Source organism: Carassius auratus, chromosome 3 (genome assembly GCF_003368295.1).
Source record: "Carassius auratus strain Wakin chromosome 3, ASM336829v1, whole genome shotgun sequence".
Lineage (NCBI taxonomy): Eukaryota > Metazoa > Chordata > Actinopteri > Cypriniformes > Cyprinidae > Carassius > Carassius auratus.
The window spans coordinates 12,186,523-12,204,963 of NC_039245.1; the positions used below are offsets into that span (position 1 = coordinate 12,186,523).

General features: G+C 37.9%; 1 protein-coding gene across 1 annotated transcript in view; it reads left to right on the plus strand.

Annotated features, from left to right (window-relative positions):
* Positions 1 to 15,360, plus strand: part of LOC113048331 (serine/threonine-protein kinase WNK4-like) — a 47,641-nt gene extending 32,281 nt beyond the window's left edge. The window contains exons 6-20 of the mRNA XM_026210110.1: positions 873 to 1,092; positions 1,172 to 1,574; positions 3,391 to 3,593; positions 4,222 to 4,295; positions 4,944 to 5,079; positions 5,270 to 5,386; positions 6,481 to 6,642; positions 7,107 to 7,161; positions 7,438 to 7,566; positions 9,091 to 9,968; positions 10,574 to 10,679; positions 11,605 to 12,163; positions 12,639 to 12,853; positions 13,454 to 13,548; positions 13,696 to 15,360. Coding sequence (XP_026065895.1) covers positions 873 to 1,092; positions 1,172 to 1,574; positions 3,391 to 3,593; positions 4,222 to 4,295; positions 4,944 to 5,079; positions 5,270 to 5,386; positions 6,481 to 6,642; positions 7,107 to 7,161; positions 7,438 to 7,566; positions 9,091 to 9,968; positions 10,574 to 10,679; positions 11,605 to 12,163; positions 12,639 to 12,853; positions 13,454 to 13,548; positions 13,696 to 13,698 — 3,355 coding nt within the window. The 3' untranslated portion in view covers positions 13,699 to 15,360. The remainder of the gene's footprint in view (positions 1 to 872; positions 1,093 to 1,171; positions 1,575 to 3,390; positions 3,594 to 4,221; positions 4,296 to 4,943; positions 5,080 to 5,269; positions 5,387 to 6,480; positions 6,643 to 7,106; positions 7,162 to 7,437; positions 7,567 to 9,090; positions 9,969 to 10,573; positions 10,680 to 11,604; positions 12,164 to 12,638; positions 12,854 to 13,453; positions 13,549 to 13,695) is intronic.
* The last annotated feature ends 3,081 nt before the right edge of the window (positions 15,361 to 18,441 follow it).

Here is an 18,441-nt window from a genome sequence, read left to right on the forward strand (position 1 = left end):
AAAGAAGCCGACATAAACACTTCAGATTTTCCAATGGTACTAGGGCATAAACTTCCTCCTCTGTGTTGTTTGTCATGAGCTCTGTGGTATCAGAGGGTGACCAAGTGACCAATTCAACTACTTAGGCAGTTACACGAAAAGCACAAATCATGATTGAAAATAAAGTTTAGCATTAGCATGTTGTAAAGCTAACAGCCTGGCACTCTAACATAATAAACACAGAAGTGCACACAGATATTGGGTGAGAAGTCTTTTTATTTACAATGATATGCTTGAAACATATTAAGAGAAATGTAAGTAATTAATTGTTAGCTTTTTTTCACTTTTATACTAAATAACGTATCCAACAGTTTTCGCCAGTAACCATCCTGTTCTCCACTTGTAATCACTCAATCACACTACTTTTGTTCTACCCAAAATATCCACATAATCATGTAATCAATTCAACATAACACATTTCTGCCTGGAAAATTGCCCATTAAATAAGTAATCCAGCGATTATGTAAAACGTTTGGTCACTTGCCACTAGTAATGACTCACTCCATCCAGCAGCAGGTAATTCTGATGATTAATATTGTTGATACTCCAGCTTTTTGTAGATGAACGTCCTTACTCCCAATAACATTAAGAACTCATGACAGTTCGTTTACCATAAGATGTGAGACCTTATTTTGCTAGGATTTTACTCTATTATTGTTATGTGATTCAAGGATACATTTTTTTTTGCAGTCAGATGGTGTACAGGTAGTTACAACATCTGCAGTACCAGTAGGGGCTAACTAGATCATGCTAACCAGCCAAACCTTGATGCGCTTTTGTAAAACCCAGAATGAAGTATATGATTTGATGTGTTTTCTTGTTATCTTGTTTAGGTACACTATCCAGGACCTGTTAGAGCACACCTTCTTCCAGGAGAATAATGGTGTCCATGTCGAACTGGCCGAGGAGGATGACATGGTGAAGTCTGGCCTTAAACTCTGGCTTCGAATGGATGACACCAAGAAGCTCCATGGCAAATATAAAGACAACAACGCCATCGAGTTCCTCTTTGAACTCTACAAGGACGTCCCAGAAGAAGTGGCTCAGGAGATGGTGAGATTGAGATTTGATGGATTTAATTTTTGTAATTTCTGTGCGATTCCTGAACACATAGCTAATCCGTATTCTTCAGGTTGTTCTTGGATTCGTCTGTGAAGCAGATTACAAACTGGTGGCCAAAGCCATCCGTGACCGTGTCACTGCCATCAAGCGCCAACGAGAAAAGCTCCGTCGTCAGGCAGAAGAGACCCAGAGGCAGCGAAAAGAGGAAGTGATTGAGGAGGAACCCGAACCTAGTCTTGAAGCCGAACCTTCAGTTTATAACCCACTTACACTTAAGCCTCCTGTAGAGACGCCCGTATCCACCCCTTCTCAAGCTCCGCCCACTGTCACAGTGTCAGGCCCCATTTCCCTGTCTGCAAACGAATCTCTGGACTCTGGCTTTAATGCCAGCTTTGCCACTGAACCTGAGGAGCCAGACGCAGAACAGCAGCAGCATTTCAACATACATCACGCCAGCTACTCATCAGCAACATGTAAGTTTGTGTGCTCTTGTGTATATCAAATTCAGCATTGAATGGAACTTCACCCTTTCTCAGAGGTTTCCAAACCTGCTCCTGGAGGGCCACTATCCTGCAAAGTTTAGCTCCAATCACAAGTAACACACCTTTACAAGACAGGTGTGCTGGGGCAAGTTGGAGCTGAACTCTGCAAGAAGGTGACCCTCAAGTAGCAGGACTGTACAGCCCTGCCTTCTATATTTTCTAGATGCACATATTAGATCTTCTTGTGAACAGTTCATCAATGCATATTTTTCAATGCCATAAATGAACCTTGCACTCAGACCCCACTCCTGCAAGCTGGAGATCATCCACTTTTGAGTGCAGTGCCCACATCTGAGAATCCAGTCAACAACCAATACATACAGTAGAACAGAGTCCCACCTACATTTTTCCATTTTCAGTAGTCCAATACTCATATATAACAATATGTAAGAGTGTAGTCCAGGCAATTACATTCATAATTAAAGTGATAACTGTAAACTTTTCCTTGATTGGTTGATAATGTGGAATATTGAACCACATGCCTCCCCTGGCCAACCAAAACTTCAAAGATGTTTATCATGACCAAACGACCTTTAAAAATCAACATGATTTACTTGTTAGTGGATAAACAGTAGCTACATTGTACAGTGTGTCAGCATATATTCATTACTGAACATTTGCATGTACAGAATGTTAACGAACTTGCCTGGCTATTTTAATGGGTAATTCTTTTTTAAATAGACATCTTTAGATGGATGTCCAAGCTTTTAAATTAGGCCAGAATGATTTGAAACAGCATTTGACTGCTTTAAATGTAAAGAAGATGTTTTTTTTTTAGTATGGTTTTTATTTTATCCAGTAAACAAAATATGGCCATAATTAGTGACCATGGTATGTATCATTTTATTTTAGGTTTACACAAATACACAATCATTCAAAAGTTTTGGGTCAGTAAGATTTTCTTATAAATAAATAAATACTTCTTCAGCAAGGATGCATTAAATTGATCAAAAGTGATAGTAAGAAATGTATAATATTATAAAACATTTTTATTTAAAATAAACGCTGCTTTGTACATTTCTATTCATCAAAGAATCCTGAAAATAGGTTTCCACAAAATATATTAATAGAAGCACAGCCGTTTTTTTTTTACATTAATAATAATACGAAATGAGCACCAAGTCATTATAGTAGAATGATTTCTGAGGGGACATGTTATTCACATGTAATTAAATTAATAATTACAATAACATTTTAATGACAGTTCACAAAATTAAATACATTTTTTAAATCAAATAAATGCAGCCTTGGTGAGCCTAATAAAATTATTTTTGACAATTTCACTGACATGAAACTTTGGACAGTAGTGTATATTACAAAAACTTTAGTGTACTCAAGGTCCTGTAGAAAAACGCTTGCAGTCTAGTTTATCTGAAATTTCTTTCAAACAGTACCTCCATGAAAGTCATTGTATAACCTGTATCCAATTTCAAAAACTGCTTAGACTAGTCTTAAAAATGTATTCATAAAAAAATTAATAAAAAAATCTTTAAGACTGGTCATAATTTTTGTCATTTTTTAAAGTCGGGTTACAAAAGGGTAAATTGATCTAATTTATTTGATTAATCCCTGCCTAGCTGCTAGCTGGTTAAATTAGTTAAGACAATATTAACATAGTGACTATCTTTATGGAACTAACCACTGATAGATCATGCAAGACATCTCTATGCACTTTAGAAATGTCGGTAAGCTGCATACTAACAAACGACTTTCTGCTTGTTTGGTTGAATTGTGGTTAACATGGCAGCTGACTGTGAGACGGATGGATACCTCAGCTCCTCTGGGCTTCAGGAACCTTCAGAAGCTCGAGTTCCTGTGACAAACCAACCCCCCACAGCTCCTCAACCAACCAGTGGAGCTCCTCGAGTTGAAACCCCGCCCATTGAAGCTCCACCCACTGAAGCCCCTCCCCCTCCAGCTGCAGCGATCCCAGCTCTCCGTTTCCCCTCGGTAGGTTAGAAACAATTAAAGGTTTGACCCAAAAGAGACAAAAAGGCATTTATAATGTCACAAAAGATTTCTATTTGAAATAAATGCTGTTCTTTTGACATTTGAACCCTGAAAAAAATGGTCAAAGTTTACAAAAAAAAAAAATTGTTATAATCTTGTTACTAATAAAAAAAATTTGAGCACCAAATCAGCATTTTACAATGATTTCTTAAGGATCATGTGACAGTGAAGGCTGGGGTTATGATGCTGAAAATACAGCTTTGCATCGCAGGAATTAATTAGAGTTTAAAGTATATTGAAATAGAAAAAAATCTTATTTCAATTTGCAATAATATTTCACACTATCACTGGTTTTACTGTATTATGATCAAATAAATGCAGCCTTTGAGACCATCAATGGAACTTCTTTCAAAACTCCTATCTATCATAAACCTTTGAATGGTAGTGCACATATATAATAATTTAATGTCAATGTTCAAATGTGAGATTTCAAACCAGTTCTGACTGATAGTACAAAGATAATCATAATAATGTGTCTATATGATCAAATAAAATGTTTATTTGAATAAGGCTTACCTCATTTAAGACACAATTTGCATTGCTTATTGTATTCTTTTGCCTCCCACAGAGCATTGCTGTGTCCCAAAACACAGAGAGGGCCCTGTCAGGAAATACCAGTGGCTTTTCCTCTCCTGTCGACAGGTAGGCTGAGTTCTGATGAACAGGGTCCATACACACTACTCTCTACACACCGAACATGGGATATCTGTCTAAAAATGCTCACTTTAAATGTCCTGCAACTGATATTCATTGGCCTGTTCTTAACCTGTTAAGCTATGAACGTAGAATCAGTCCTATACAAGAGCGTTCATTAAATAAAACCTCTCCCACTGTGCGTGTGGATGTGGCTTTTGTTTTGACGTCAAGACAATGTGGACCTGATCCCAGCTGTGAGAGCTGTAATCTTACCCACCAACTGACCGACATTGTGCCATGTTTACCCATGGTGCCTTTTTTTGTGTGACTCATAGGGACACACACATACACTGCACATAGCCTAGTGGTAAGTGCATTAATGGTAATGATTTAGCTCAGGGGAGCAATTTACCATGAAAGCCATTTCTGTAGGAAGCCAGATGAAGGCAAAGCAAAGGCAGCATATGGTCACACAAGGACGCTGTTGCTTTTTACTCAATTAGCTCAACCTGATTTAGAAGATCTGTCGTAAATTACTTGGCCTTTACGTGCTAATGGTAAACTGATAAAAGGAACATTCTGTGAAGTGCAGTTCTGTGAAATCCAGGAAGTCGGAATGTCACCATGTGTTTTATATCCTTCCTCTCGGAACAGCTACGCTTCTGATGTCACCTCTGGTTTGAGTGACGGAAACGAGGGTCTTTCGGAGAGAGGCGGGAAAGGTCAGACCAAACGCACCGGAACCAAGCTGCTCAGGAAGAGGGCTCGCTCACGTCTACACATCACTGGGGTGACTCATCTGTCAATTAGCTAGCCTTAGTTACATGTCCATACGTGGTTCTTAACCTTACAGTATGCTAATACTGAGTCGGAAAACGTTTCTTAAAATGGATAACTGATTTAAAAATCAATTGCCTTTTTGTGATATACTCCCAGATAAATGCTCTCGAATCATTCCCTACCTGTCTTTCTTCATGCAGCTGTCAGATAAAGTGGATCGGGTTGTAGAGTGTCAGCTACAGACCCATAACAGCAAGATGGTGACATTTAAATTCGATCTGGATGGAGACAACCCAGAAGACATTGCTGCAGTAATGGTGAGTTGGTAACACATAAAAAAAAAAAGAAGATTAAATTAAATTAAAATATATAAAATGACATAAAAATATAAAAAAATTAGATTACATTAAAATAGAATATAAAATAAGTTGAAAAAAAATCATACATATACAATAAAATATGAAATAAAATAATTATATAAAGAGTCATTTTAAATCATTTGAAGAAGAAAAAAGTCTGTATGTTTTGAATTTTAAACCTTACAATTGTCCCCAGTCTCCACTATACTCCACTAAATCTGTAAACTGTAGGTTTTGGAGGTCAAGAGGACACAAGGACAGAGATAAGGCGACACTCCTTGTGAGAACTGCATTATAGCATGAGAAGTGATGATGGTTCAGCTTCTGTTTCCACAAATTCTGCAAAATCAAACCTACAGTGGAAAATCTATGCACCATTTGTTCATCTAAAACATTTTGGACTGTAGCATCTTCAGTTACCAGTGGAAAACCAGTTCTTATGTGTCTATTGTGACTGTGTCCACTATTTTTGACATTTTTAGCCTACAGGAGAAAAACTGGTTTGTGACTCACCACATTCTCAATTAGTGCTAAAAATCACTGGAATACGTATTTCTCTTTTTTGTGTCACTGCTATAATGTTTTTCTACGGATACATGCACCATGTAGGACTGCTGTGACCCTTCTGTGTTTTTAGTCGCACAATTAGTTTTTAAGATGCTATAGCAAAATATTTTCAACTTTTCACCTTTTTTCAGTATTGACATGAGGCTTAACATTTGTTTTTGTGAAATGGAATCTAAGTTGAGAGTGTTTTTAGTAGAGATACTAAGAATAACTTTTGTTAGCTGCTTTCTTTGGCTTCTTCGTGTTAGCTGTGACCTAAAGTTGTTTTGATCAGGAGTCTTAAATATAGACGGTAGTGTTTCCCTTCGCTACATTATGAGTGCATGCCTTTGTTCAGTGCACTGAATCACTGCTCGATATTGAATTCCAGTAGCTTTGAAGGAGACCTTTGAACTCATTAAGAAAGTCTGCTCAAAAGAGCACACAAGAGAACTCAAAATTTCATCAACCTAGTTAACTTCTCTGTCTCTTTGCACCACTTTTAGGTGCACAATGAGTTTATTCTACCTGGAGAGAGAGAGGGATTCATCCACCGCATGAGGGACATCATCCACCGGGCAGAAACCCTGATGAGGAGAGAGCCTTTGGAGCCACTCACTGCTCGTCTGCCGTATCTGAGCGGAGTCGGCTCACTGTCTGCCTCACAGGTTTGTATGCACTCCTTTTAACTTTTTATATATTTATATAAATTATATATTTACATATTTAACCACATTTCTGAAGATGCTGAACTGCATCTTGTTGCTGAGTACCTGTACTGTGCAATTATAATAAAGCTGTATCTACCGTAAATATCTATTGAAATGAGCTTTTATTTCTATGTGTCTGTCAAGGGTTTGGAATTCAGTTGTTTACCTTGGGATTTTATCTGTTGTGGTTCAGAAATCCAATCTTCTGATGTCTTCAGATGTCAGAGACAACTGTTCACGAACACACCGTGTTCCTTACCTAATAAGAGAGTCATCAATATTGAACAGTCATTAATAAGAAAGTCCTCTGCTACAGTGTGATTGCACACTTTATTAGTGCTTGTCTTCTTATCTTTTCTCACACGTGGTCACTTTACTAGATGGTGGCGTTAAAGTCAACGTGTGCTCTTTTTTTCCCACAGCCCAATCTCCACACGCAGGGCCTCGCTCGCACACACTCCTCCTCCTCGTTGCCAGGTAACAAACACACACACACACACACAGAACACATGAACACTTGTGCACACAAACACGGATCCTATAAAGTATGTGTAAAGTCTTTGCAGCAGATAATAATTACAAACCAATGCTCAATGCTTTATTAAAGGGATCTTATTATCTTAATAAACGGACTAAATAATGTCTTCATGGAAATCTAAAATTGCAGAAAGCTTTGTAAGGTAAATGTAATTTGCTCAATATAAAAATAGTAGTGCACATCATGATATGACCCTGTTGGTGAATGTCCTTCAGATTATGCTGCGGCCAGTATAGGGCCAGTGACCCGGGGTTCCTCACCTGCACTGAATGCTGACTTTTACGTTGATCCCGATGCCAATCCACCCGTCCGGCCCCTGCGCTCACAATCCTTCCACACTACAGGTACACACAATAAACCGCTTTCTCTTTCCTTGAATTTATGTGTTGCTTTTTACAATACATATTATTCCTAAGCAGCCTTAAATGGCACCACATTGAGAGTTTGTACTGAGAACGGCCATAAATCATAAAAACTTGATCATGCTGAAATCTAATTTATGTGAGGATGATTGGTCAAATTTAGATATTCATATTCTAAAATATTGTGTTGATAAAGAACTTTAGAGTCCATTTTCAGTGTGTTTTCTGCTTTTGCAGAACCCCAGGTGTTTCAAAATACACTAGTCTGTCAATTGCTGTATTAACTAATCAAATTTACAATATATATATATATATATATATATATATTTTTTTTTTTTTTTACATTTTTTACATAACCACCAAGCTTCAACTATCAGAACCAATCATCTTTGGTCTCTCCAGGTAATGAGTGCCATGTTCTATCACACATCAGCATCAGTACATCAGTCTCTCGGTGGACGTTTAGTGTTCAGGGCGTCATAATGAACATTCTCTCTGTCTCGCTCTTTCATCTTGTTTCTTTCACTCGCGTCATTATTGCAGAGAGCACTTTTCCATGCCTATTTCTCTCTCTGCACACCATTAGCTTTGAGGCTAATGGGAACAAACTCTGTATCTTGTATATCCCACTCTGCAATTGGCTTTCTGAAAACTCATCCCCATGGAGACTAAGCTTTGACGCCAGTGTCATCGTTGACGTATCTCAGGATTTGCTTTTGATACCTGCTGCTTTAAAATGGACCAGTAGATTTCATTACCTGAGAGAACAAACTACACGTATTACACAGCCTGTAAAAGCTCTATTTCAAGATTACAGTTTTTTCTTTTCTTGAAAGACACATATGGTGACAAATCATTGTGCCAGTGTGTCTGCACAGGAAGTAGAGGACTGACAAAGGGAGTTTGATTAATGCTTCAATGTGGTTAGCTCCTCAGGAGTGAGGTCACGTCCCGAGTTGTGGCTTTATTTTTATGCCACAATGATGTTTATGGAGACTTTTCAGGTCAAAGTACGTCAGAGGGTCCTATTTTGATAAATGAATTGTTAGTTGAACATTGAAAATTATCACGTAGATGGTGACAAAGCAACCAATGCTTTTCCACAGGAGTTGCTGACTTGAGCAAGTAACCACATAGCCAATGATTTTATCCACAGTGACTTCCAGCTCTTTTACTCAAGGGACAATCCCTACGGAACAACATGGATTTTAGGACATAAATGGTGGCAGGTCATGGTTTGTTTTTTTTGTGGGACTTGAACCCACGATTACTTTCTGTTTCTAAGTTTTATCCAAAGTGCCACACCAGATCTTACAGTATGGTGCGTCAATGGTGACAATGACTGTTGATGACATGACTAATGTAAGTTGAGTAGAGTTTAGCAAGAATGCCTACTAGCGATGAACACTACAACAACTTGGCAGCCTGTGAATTGTGAATTGTGAATGTGTTTTGAGATAACCCAGTGTGTCACTCTTTCTTTCTTTCTATTTCTGCTTCCTTCAGGTTCCTCCCAGACCTACCAGTCTACACCCAACTACCCGCAGTACTCCCACCCCGAACTTCTGCCACATCTCCTGCCAAATCAGATGTCTGCCATGCCCCCTCAGCTCCCCAGACCACCTTATGTTCAAAACACCCACTTTGCCTACCCCTACCAAATGGACCATGCCTCCCTCAAGAGTCCCCTCAACCCAAGTCCGCTCACCCGCGTCCCCAGCAACCCAAACTTATTTTCCTCCTCTTCGTCCTCTTCTGTTGTTTCACCAGTTCAGCAGTCCATCGAGATGCCACATCAAGCTGAAACCAACACTCAGCCGCTTTCAGTTGCCCCTTCACCTGGTCCGCAAGCTGCAGGCATGTGGCCAGCACATGCCCAGCAGCCCTTTATTTCACTGGCCAGTGTTCTTTCTATGGCTATGAACTTTGCACAGTCCTTTATCCCCCCTGGATCCATCCCTCAAGGTTTCCACCCTCAAATGACCCCAGGGTATGGCCCTATGTACCCAGCTCAGCATGCGAGTATGAGCAACTCTGATGCTCCATACCACCAGGGGGCACAGAGTGGCCAATATATGGATATGTACCAATATCCTGATGCTTATATGCAGATGCCGGCACCAGTTCCTGAACCTCAAGAACAGGCATCTCCACCAGTAGTTGCTCTTAGAGAGCAGAGAACAGGCACGGCCCCTGAGATTAAACAGCCCATAAACCCAAACCCAAGCTCTTCTCCGGGGTCAAGAAGTGGCCCACTGGCAGAGAGCCAGTCTAACCTCATTGGGCAGCTCAGAGAGCGGGCAGATAGTTCAGCATCAAGCTCCTGCACCCCATCCAGCACAAGCTCACCAGCATCCTCCACATCCCCCAGCCCGCAAAACACTGTAAGTGTTCGGAATAACAACACATGCAAAATAACTTTTAACTAAAAGGGTAATTCAGCCAAAAATGAAAATTCTGGGGAAACTGTTATTTACACTCATTTCAAACATGGCAAACCAATAAGAGTTTTTATTTTTCATGAAACAACAGAATCTTCTGCCTGCTCACAAATATACAAACGTATTATTATATATAGACTTATTACGAGGTGTCATCGATTTAAAAAAAAAGTTTAAATCATGAGTAACAATTTTGATATGGATCTGTTTCTCACAAAATCGCATTATAGTTGGAATATGTCCGTTTAGGTTATTAAATGTCACTTTAAAGACTTCTAATGCCAAACTTGTTCTTCTAATGATATGTACTATTTAAACAAAGGCATGCATTGCCACAAGAACTGCTTTTGAGTGTTTATGTCAATATACATATGAGGGTATACTATGAAGTGGAGCATTGCTCTCAGACATCTTTGCGAGCATAATTAGAAAACCTGTTCTGAGCATGTACAGTATTTGATGTAGGTGTTGTCTGTTATTACATGTTTTAAAAAGCACCTGTAGAAGGACGTCTGGGGTTGACACTTTTATTTTTCAACTTATTTTAGGTGTCCTCACCCATCCCAAAGTCCTCCCCCACTCTGTCCATGTCTCTGGCAGTGTCTGAAACGAATAGCATCGCAGCCAAATCTAGACTCTCACCTATATCTGAAGGTGAGTTGCACTCTTTCCATCTGTGATCTGTCACACCAATAACTACTAGTACACACCATATATTCCTACCATATATTTCCTACACAAAGACACAGAAGTACATGAAGGTCATACACCCAGGCAAGAACATTTTTTTTAGATGCACATGCATTGTCCAGTATTTCATGTGCAGACACAAACACAAACGCTGTTCTTTTGAGCTTTCTATTTACCAAAGAATCCTGAAAATAATGTATCACAGCTTTCCAGCATTGTTAAAAAAAAAGTTACCTGAGCACCAGATCAACACATTAGGATGATTTCTGAAGAATCATGTGACACAATGAAGACTGGACTAAATGGCTGCTCAAAATTCAGCTTTGCCATCACAGGAATGAATTACATTTTAGAATATATTCAAATAGAAAATAAAAACAACATTTAAAAATATGACTATTTTTATTGTATTTTTGATCAAATAAATGCAGCCTTGATAAGCATAGACTTATTTAAAAACATTTTTGAAGTAACTTTGAATGATAGTGTAATTTAAAGGTAAACAGCATTTTTGCTGTCTTCCTGAAAATAAAGATGCCCTGTTCCACCAGCAGAGTATCATCTGGTTGTGATAAAATGATGATTGTTAAAGTCATAATGTTGATTTTATTGCAATATTCTGCTCAGGTCTGTTTCGATGTAGTGTCCAAGTCAAACTCAGTTCCTATAATGTCAATTTGTCTGGTGAAGGGCTAAAATGAAAATACACAGCTGCCATCTGTTGACTGTAAAGGCTCATTGCATACTTAGCACATTGCAGTTAGTTTTTCAGTTAGTTTTACCACTCACATTTTGTTTAGAATATGTACAAATCTTTTTTTTTTTTTTTTTTTTGATTGTTTTGTTTTTAAGTTCAGAAAAAAAAAAAATCTTGTCTCCTTGTCCACAGAGAAAAAGTCTGTTGTTACCGTGGGACGTTTCAAAGTCAGTCCAAGCAAGGAAATCCCTCTTCCAGCTCCCAGCCTGACGCCAACTCCCACCCCTACAGTTACGCCCACATCCATACTGACCCAAACATTCCCTATAACAGATCATCAAGCCACGCCTCCTGCACACAACAGCCAATCCGACAGCAGCACAGACGTACAGGCGGAATCAGAAAGCAGTCACAGCTCTCCGAATGAGTCCCCTCCACTTATCAAACCCCCTAGTGTGGATTTGTGCCGCACAGACAGCGCCCCCTTGTGGACTGGAGGAACTAAAACACTGGACAGAGAAGCTGTAGAACCAGATGAGGGACGTAGAGGTGAAGAAGGGGAGGAGGAGGAGACAGAAAGGAGGCAGAGGAGAATAAGTGTAAGTTTGCTGGAAAGTCCAGCCGGGAGTCCTCAGTTCAGTCTAAATCAGCCGTGGATGAGTTACACACGCAGTTTGTCGTACGCTAGCAGCGACGAGACAGAGAGTGAAGACGAGGGGATGTATGAGGAGCTACAGGAACTCAGAGAGAGGTGAGCCTGTAGTATGTAGTGTGTGTTGCTTGTTGTGCCATTGCACATTTCAGCAAATCCCTGTATATTTTACGAAGTGCTTTCTAGCAGTGTGCCGAAGCATAAAGTCTAAAACCTGATAAGCAGCTACTGTATCTCTTATAGTTTAGACCCTAACCATCAGTGTCCATTATAGATTTAATCCTAAACGGTTTTTGACCTAACATGTCCGAACATGTTCAGTGCTGTGAAAAGTTTTCAATTATGCTGTCTGCAGTGTGGGAAGAATACAGAAAAAAATACAGAAAATGCAGAAAATCAGAATAGCACTTTCACAGACTATATCCCATGATATATTGCTGAATGAGATCTACCAGTTTATCATTAACCTAAAAAAATGAATTAAATTCCTGGACTGATGAATCAGTTGTGTATTAACTAAATGTGTTCACATTATTTTGTGATTCAGTGTCAGCTGATGTTTTGTCATTCTCAGACATGTGGCAGAGGTTCAGGCTCTCCAGTCCTCTCAAAAGCAAGAGATCGAGGAACTCTACAAACGGATGGGTAAAGTGCCCCCTCCGGGAATCGTGTCTCCAGCGGCCATGCTGTCCAGCCGCCAACGTCGTCTGTCTAAAAGCGGAGGGTACCCAAGCTCTCGTCAAAATAGCCTGCAGAGGCTGGACTTACTGCCCCCTACAGGTACCATAGGTGAGGTTACAAAGCTTTTACTGCTTTAAAAAAAATAATTTCAACTTGGAAATGCGTTCATAACCTATTTTGTACTGAAACGGGATAAAACAAGAAACAATATGTCTAGGTAGGGACTTAATTGTATCTCTGTATTTAGAATTGATTGGATCATAAAAACTGGGTGATACATGTCAAAATTAAGTCAAGTTATTGACGTGATTGAAACATAAGGGGTCTTGAGAATGTCATCTACATTTAAAGTTTCAGTGGCCATAATTAGTTATGTGATTTTAAATTATATTTGTAAATTTTTTTTGTAATGGTCCTACCATCAGCAATATTAGACTTTTTATTGCACGACATTTTCTTTTTTAGCATTTCCACATATTTGACATTTATTTCACTCAAAGGGATAGCAATATGTGTTGTGGCCCTTTAAAAACACTCAGTGTTTAAGAGCACTTCAAAGTGAGTTGCTGTGTGCATTTAATGATCTGTGTGCATGCATTTTTTGCGAAGTACAACGTTTATTAATGATACTTTGTGATGTACCTTTTTATAACAAAGAAATAGACTCATATATATGTGTTAAAGTTATTTCCACAAACACACCTTCAGGTATCATGCGTAAGAACTCGGTGAGCGGCAGCAGCAGCGGCTCACAGGAAAGGAGCGGTAAAGGAGTGTCCTTTGCCTCTGATTATCCAAGAATTGTGAGTGATACCTTCTGTTTGCTTTTATTGATTACTGCTTTTCTGTACATTCTTAACTTGTTTTGGTTTGTTCTTTACCCCCTGCTAATGGGATACTCAAGAGAGGAATGTTACATGCACTGACCTTGCTTTTTATCTCTCCGACAGTGATTTTTTTTTTTTAGGAGCCCTTTGGCCTTTGTCCTGTTCTGCTTATGGACTGAAGTGACACCATTGCTTCCTCATGCGACTGCTGATGTGTGTGAGCACATGTTTGTGATGTCAGGAAAGGAGTGTGTGTTCTTCACAGACTGTGATGTGAATATTTCTAACCAGTATACCTCTGTTCAGTATTCTAAGGATGATTTACTTACCTAGTGAGCTTTCTGAAGAGACCGGGCACTTGGAAGCACAGCCTTTATATATGAAACTTTTTTAGCGATGTGATGTAGTTGATCTCAGCACAGATTTATGGAGAAATGCCCACTCATTTGCAGCTATAGCACCCCTAGTGGTTGAATGTATAAATTGCAAAAGTTCTTTCACTTGGAGTCTTAGACAGTCCGTGTGGTTGCTCTCTATAATGTTGTCAATTATAGATCAGCTGCTCAGTGAAGTTTTATTCCAACTTGCAAGGCAGTCATAAATACCTGAATTAATCGGTACTGTAAACAATAAAAAAAAATTATGTTTGCAATTGCAATTCAATACATCAGGCCTTATAAAAGGCTTCGGCCTCACTGTAGGTTTGATTTGAAATAAAACAGTATCATGTACATATCTGACAAATTGTAAAAATGTTCATCATGGATTACAACGCATATATGACTTTGTTGTTGCAATGCTTTGCACTCTCAATAATTGCACAATGTATTTTTTTTAACTCCCGTAACTCGCAGTATTGACGTTGATTTTATTTCTTTTTCATGATTCAGATCTCTGGTTCCTCAAAATTAGTCTAAAATTAAAAAGAAGGCTTTACGGATACTGAGATCTTTGAATGTTTAAATGAGAATAATAAACATATTTAAATGCACTTGTCAATCAATTCTCATTTAGATGTTACGCTAATGTGACTAAATCAATTAATTTCTTGAGATTACAATCTAACCAAAGTATCTAAAACCAAATTTTAGATATTAGACAGTTGCTCAAATAAATCTGCCTTCAGTTCATCAAATGTCCATTTTTTTTTCTAAATTGTAATTATACATTAAGTTGTGAAGTTGTGATTAAGGTGTGATTTTGCTTTATTTAATGGCTTTTCAGCTTATGGCTGCCTAATGTTTCCTATATTTGAAACTCTTCTGTCTTAATGTTTTCCTTTTGTTATTCATATCTTAGCTAATATAGTGTGAAATCAAGATTGTTTTCTTAATTAAAAGAAGAAAAACAAGCTTACAACTCACACGCCGCACTTTTCTTCAAGGCATTAGCCGGTAGATGCCACAGATGATGTGTATATAACTTAAGGACAGTAGTGAATTGTGACGTGTGGAGTCTCTGTTTTTATTCCTCGGCCTATGCAGCGATGTTACGCATGTATGAATATATGAAGACAAACATAAACATACTGACAACTGAGAAACTGTGAAGTTTGAACAATTGTTGCCTTAAAGTATCTACGTTTGATTTGACAGCATAGCAAGAGACGATTTCTATATAAATATAGATATATTTAGATAAAGAACATAGCTATTATATTATGCGAAGAAGAAAAAAAAAGGTTGTACTGCCATGCAGATTGTACCTATTGTTCGCGTTTTTATTCTTGATTCCTGGATGAAACATGATTGTTGTAAATGTACAAATAAATAATGATTCACAAACAACCAAATGTGTCCTTCAATTAAAACTGAACATGAACATACGCACTTGGATCCAAAGGCCTGAGACCACTAATTAAAATGCGTATTTTTTCCCACATTTACAGTATGTTTAGAACTGTTCTGGAATTTTCGCTTTCAAACAGTGCTTGTTCTGTATATATTTCTCTCCTGATTCAGACGAGATGGATTTTTTCATTGGAGAAAGCAATATAATGGATGGAGAACTCCTGTTTTAGTTGGAACAAATGTTTTTTGAGGTTAAAATGTCCAGTCGTGTGCATTACGTGTGGATTGTTGTAATGTTTTCATCAGCTGTTTGGACTCTCATTCTGACGGCACCCATTCACTGCAGAGGATCCATTAGTGAGTAACTGATGTAATTTCTCCAAATCTGTTCTGATGAAGAAACAAACTCATCTATATCTTGGATGCCCTGAAAGTGTGCGGGGTGAATCATTTATTTAAATATCATTACTTTTTTATCGTACTGCAACATTTCAAATGTAAAAAAAAATAATAATAATAATATCTAAAAACCTAATTTCCAAGTTAAATAGGGAACTCTTTATTTGCATCCAGCTGTTTTTACCCCCTTTTTTATTATTATTATTAAATCCATACAACAATGTTCTGCTTGGCATTGAGCAGCTGTATTTTAACTGCATGCATTCCCCAGAAAGATCTCGGGCTCAGCCTCACCGTGTAAAATCATCATCCAAACTGACCCTTCTCCTGTTGTGGGAAAAGGAGAGCGATATTTTTACTACCTATTGTTCCTAAACTCTGTTGATTCAGGTCATCATCACATTGTGTAGATTGTACGTATTTCTACTGCAAAATCAGCCAAAGAGCAATAAACCAAAAACCAGCTCCATCCAAAGACAACATCAGGGACTCGGTTGCCTGCAGATTGTTCTCTCTTTGTTTAATGATCCAGTTTGAAGGTACTGTGGTGGGATGTTTGCCATTAAATCATGTAATGGCTTGAAAATGTCCTTGAAAAGCCTTCTTCCTGGTCTGTTTATGGTTTTGTATTGGTCAAAGCACAACACTAATGAAGAAAATTACTCGAATTTCTACTCATTGAAAGGGAATGACTGGGTATAATGAAGTCATGCCTCAGTATATTGTTGCATCAATATAGAAATATGGGATTCAAAAAACATCTGTAAAATACAGAACTGTATAAATTGAGCAATGGTTTGCTTTCACCTGACGGCCACTAGAGGTCAGTAAAGACTCTCTTTCCATCTCTAGTTTACTCAGAGGGCAGATTTATCAGCAGTCACTGCATTTCATTGGCATGCTAAATAAATAGTATGTGAGATTAAAATAGCTGTGATTCGTGATATAAACATTTTATCTGTATAAACTGACGAGGAATCGAAGGATGAAGGGTCTTTTTACTGACAACTAAAAATGTATTAGAAAATTTCAACTAAGCTGAAGTAGCCTACTAAAGTTAACTCATAAACTATTTGTAAAAAATTATTTTAAATATTAAAAACAAATAAAAAAATCTTTAAAATGAAAACAAATTACTAAAAATAAAAGCTAATTCAAATAAATACAAACGATCAAATAAATGATATTAAAATAGCACTGCTGTGAACAAATATTGAATTGTAGAAATGATTCACGGCAGCAGCACCTTTGATTTTGAGCAGGACTGAAAGTGAGGCTGTGAGGGATCGACATACTGTACATCTCTATATAGATTTAGAGTAGACATTCATCTCTAGAGCTTTCTACACCTTTTTAGCAGAAGCCACTGAAACCATGGTAAGTCTATCCCTCACAGCCTGCCTTCAAATATAGTCATTTATAAGGAACAGCTCTGTAGCATTATTTTTTTGTTATCTTAAAGCATATTGATTATACATTAAAAATAATTTTCCTCCACCTGCTCTATTCCACATTTGTCACTAATTTAAAATTAATTAAATCGGATTGGGGCAAAACGGCACCCTTCGCCAGACTCAATGTGTTTCACAGGGTTCTCCTCCACAACATCTCCAATCTGACAATCTGCCACCCTTAAAAGACATACGTGGCCCGTTCTCTCCTTCACTGACTCCATGTGGTCACATTGGTAACCCAGCAGTGGCAGTTTCTAACGCTGCCACGGTGGATGGGGGGGTGGGGGATTCCTTTTATTTTTTCGGATCAGAATCTCTTCAGGGGGGCTCACCTCTGGTTCTGTCCTTAGCAACCAGTAGTTAAGCCGCCTTGTTGCCATGTGCGGTGTGCCATGCAATAACCTTTCCACCTCCACAGACACTTTTAGATATGCACAGTATTTATTTTTTTTTTTTTATGTTTTTTATTGAGAGTGTTGTGCTAAAGGCCAGTAGGACCCACTGATGGTTAGTGGCAGTAACCTCACTCCTCAAAAAAGTGACCTGCACTGCTGCTTTTCCCTATATGTATACACATATGTGTGTGTTTGTCTATATAGTGTAGTAATAGCAGAATGTAAACTATATATAAATTGTAAGTATATATATATGCTCTGTAAAAAAATCAAAGTTGATTCGTTGTAATTAATTGAGAAATTTATAATAAAATTTATTTCAATACTATTATTTTCAGTGCATGTGCAATATATGAACATTCACTATACTACACTACAGTGTATATATACATACACACACACACACACACACACACACACACACACACACATACACATACATATATGTATTTGTGTGTGTATATATGTATATAAAAATTGACTTTATTTACTACTGCTATTTTGGTATATAAACTTTCATTCATTCTATCTCTCTCTCTCACTTTATTTTTTGTATGTATTGAATAATATTCTGCTTCTATATGTGCAATATACTGTGTACATTTGTACATCTATATGCATACAGTTATGTTCATAATTTTACATACCCCTTGCAGAATCTGCAAATATTCATAATATATAATAAAATGTAAAATATAATTTTAAATGTAGTTGTTCCCTGAATTTACACCAATCATCTTATTTATATATTTTTCATTGTTAACATTTTTGCAGAAACTGCAAGAGGTATGTTAACTTATTATGAGAATGATATGTTTGCTAGCATCTACT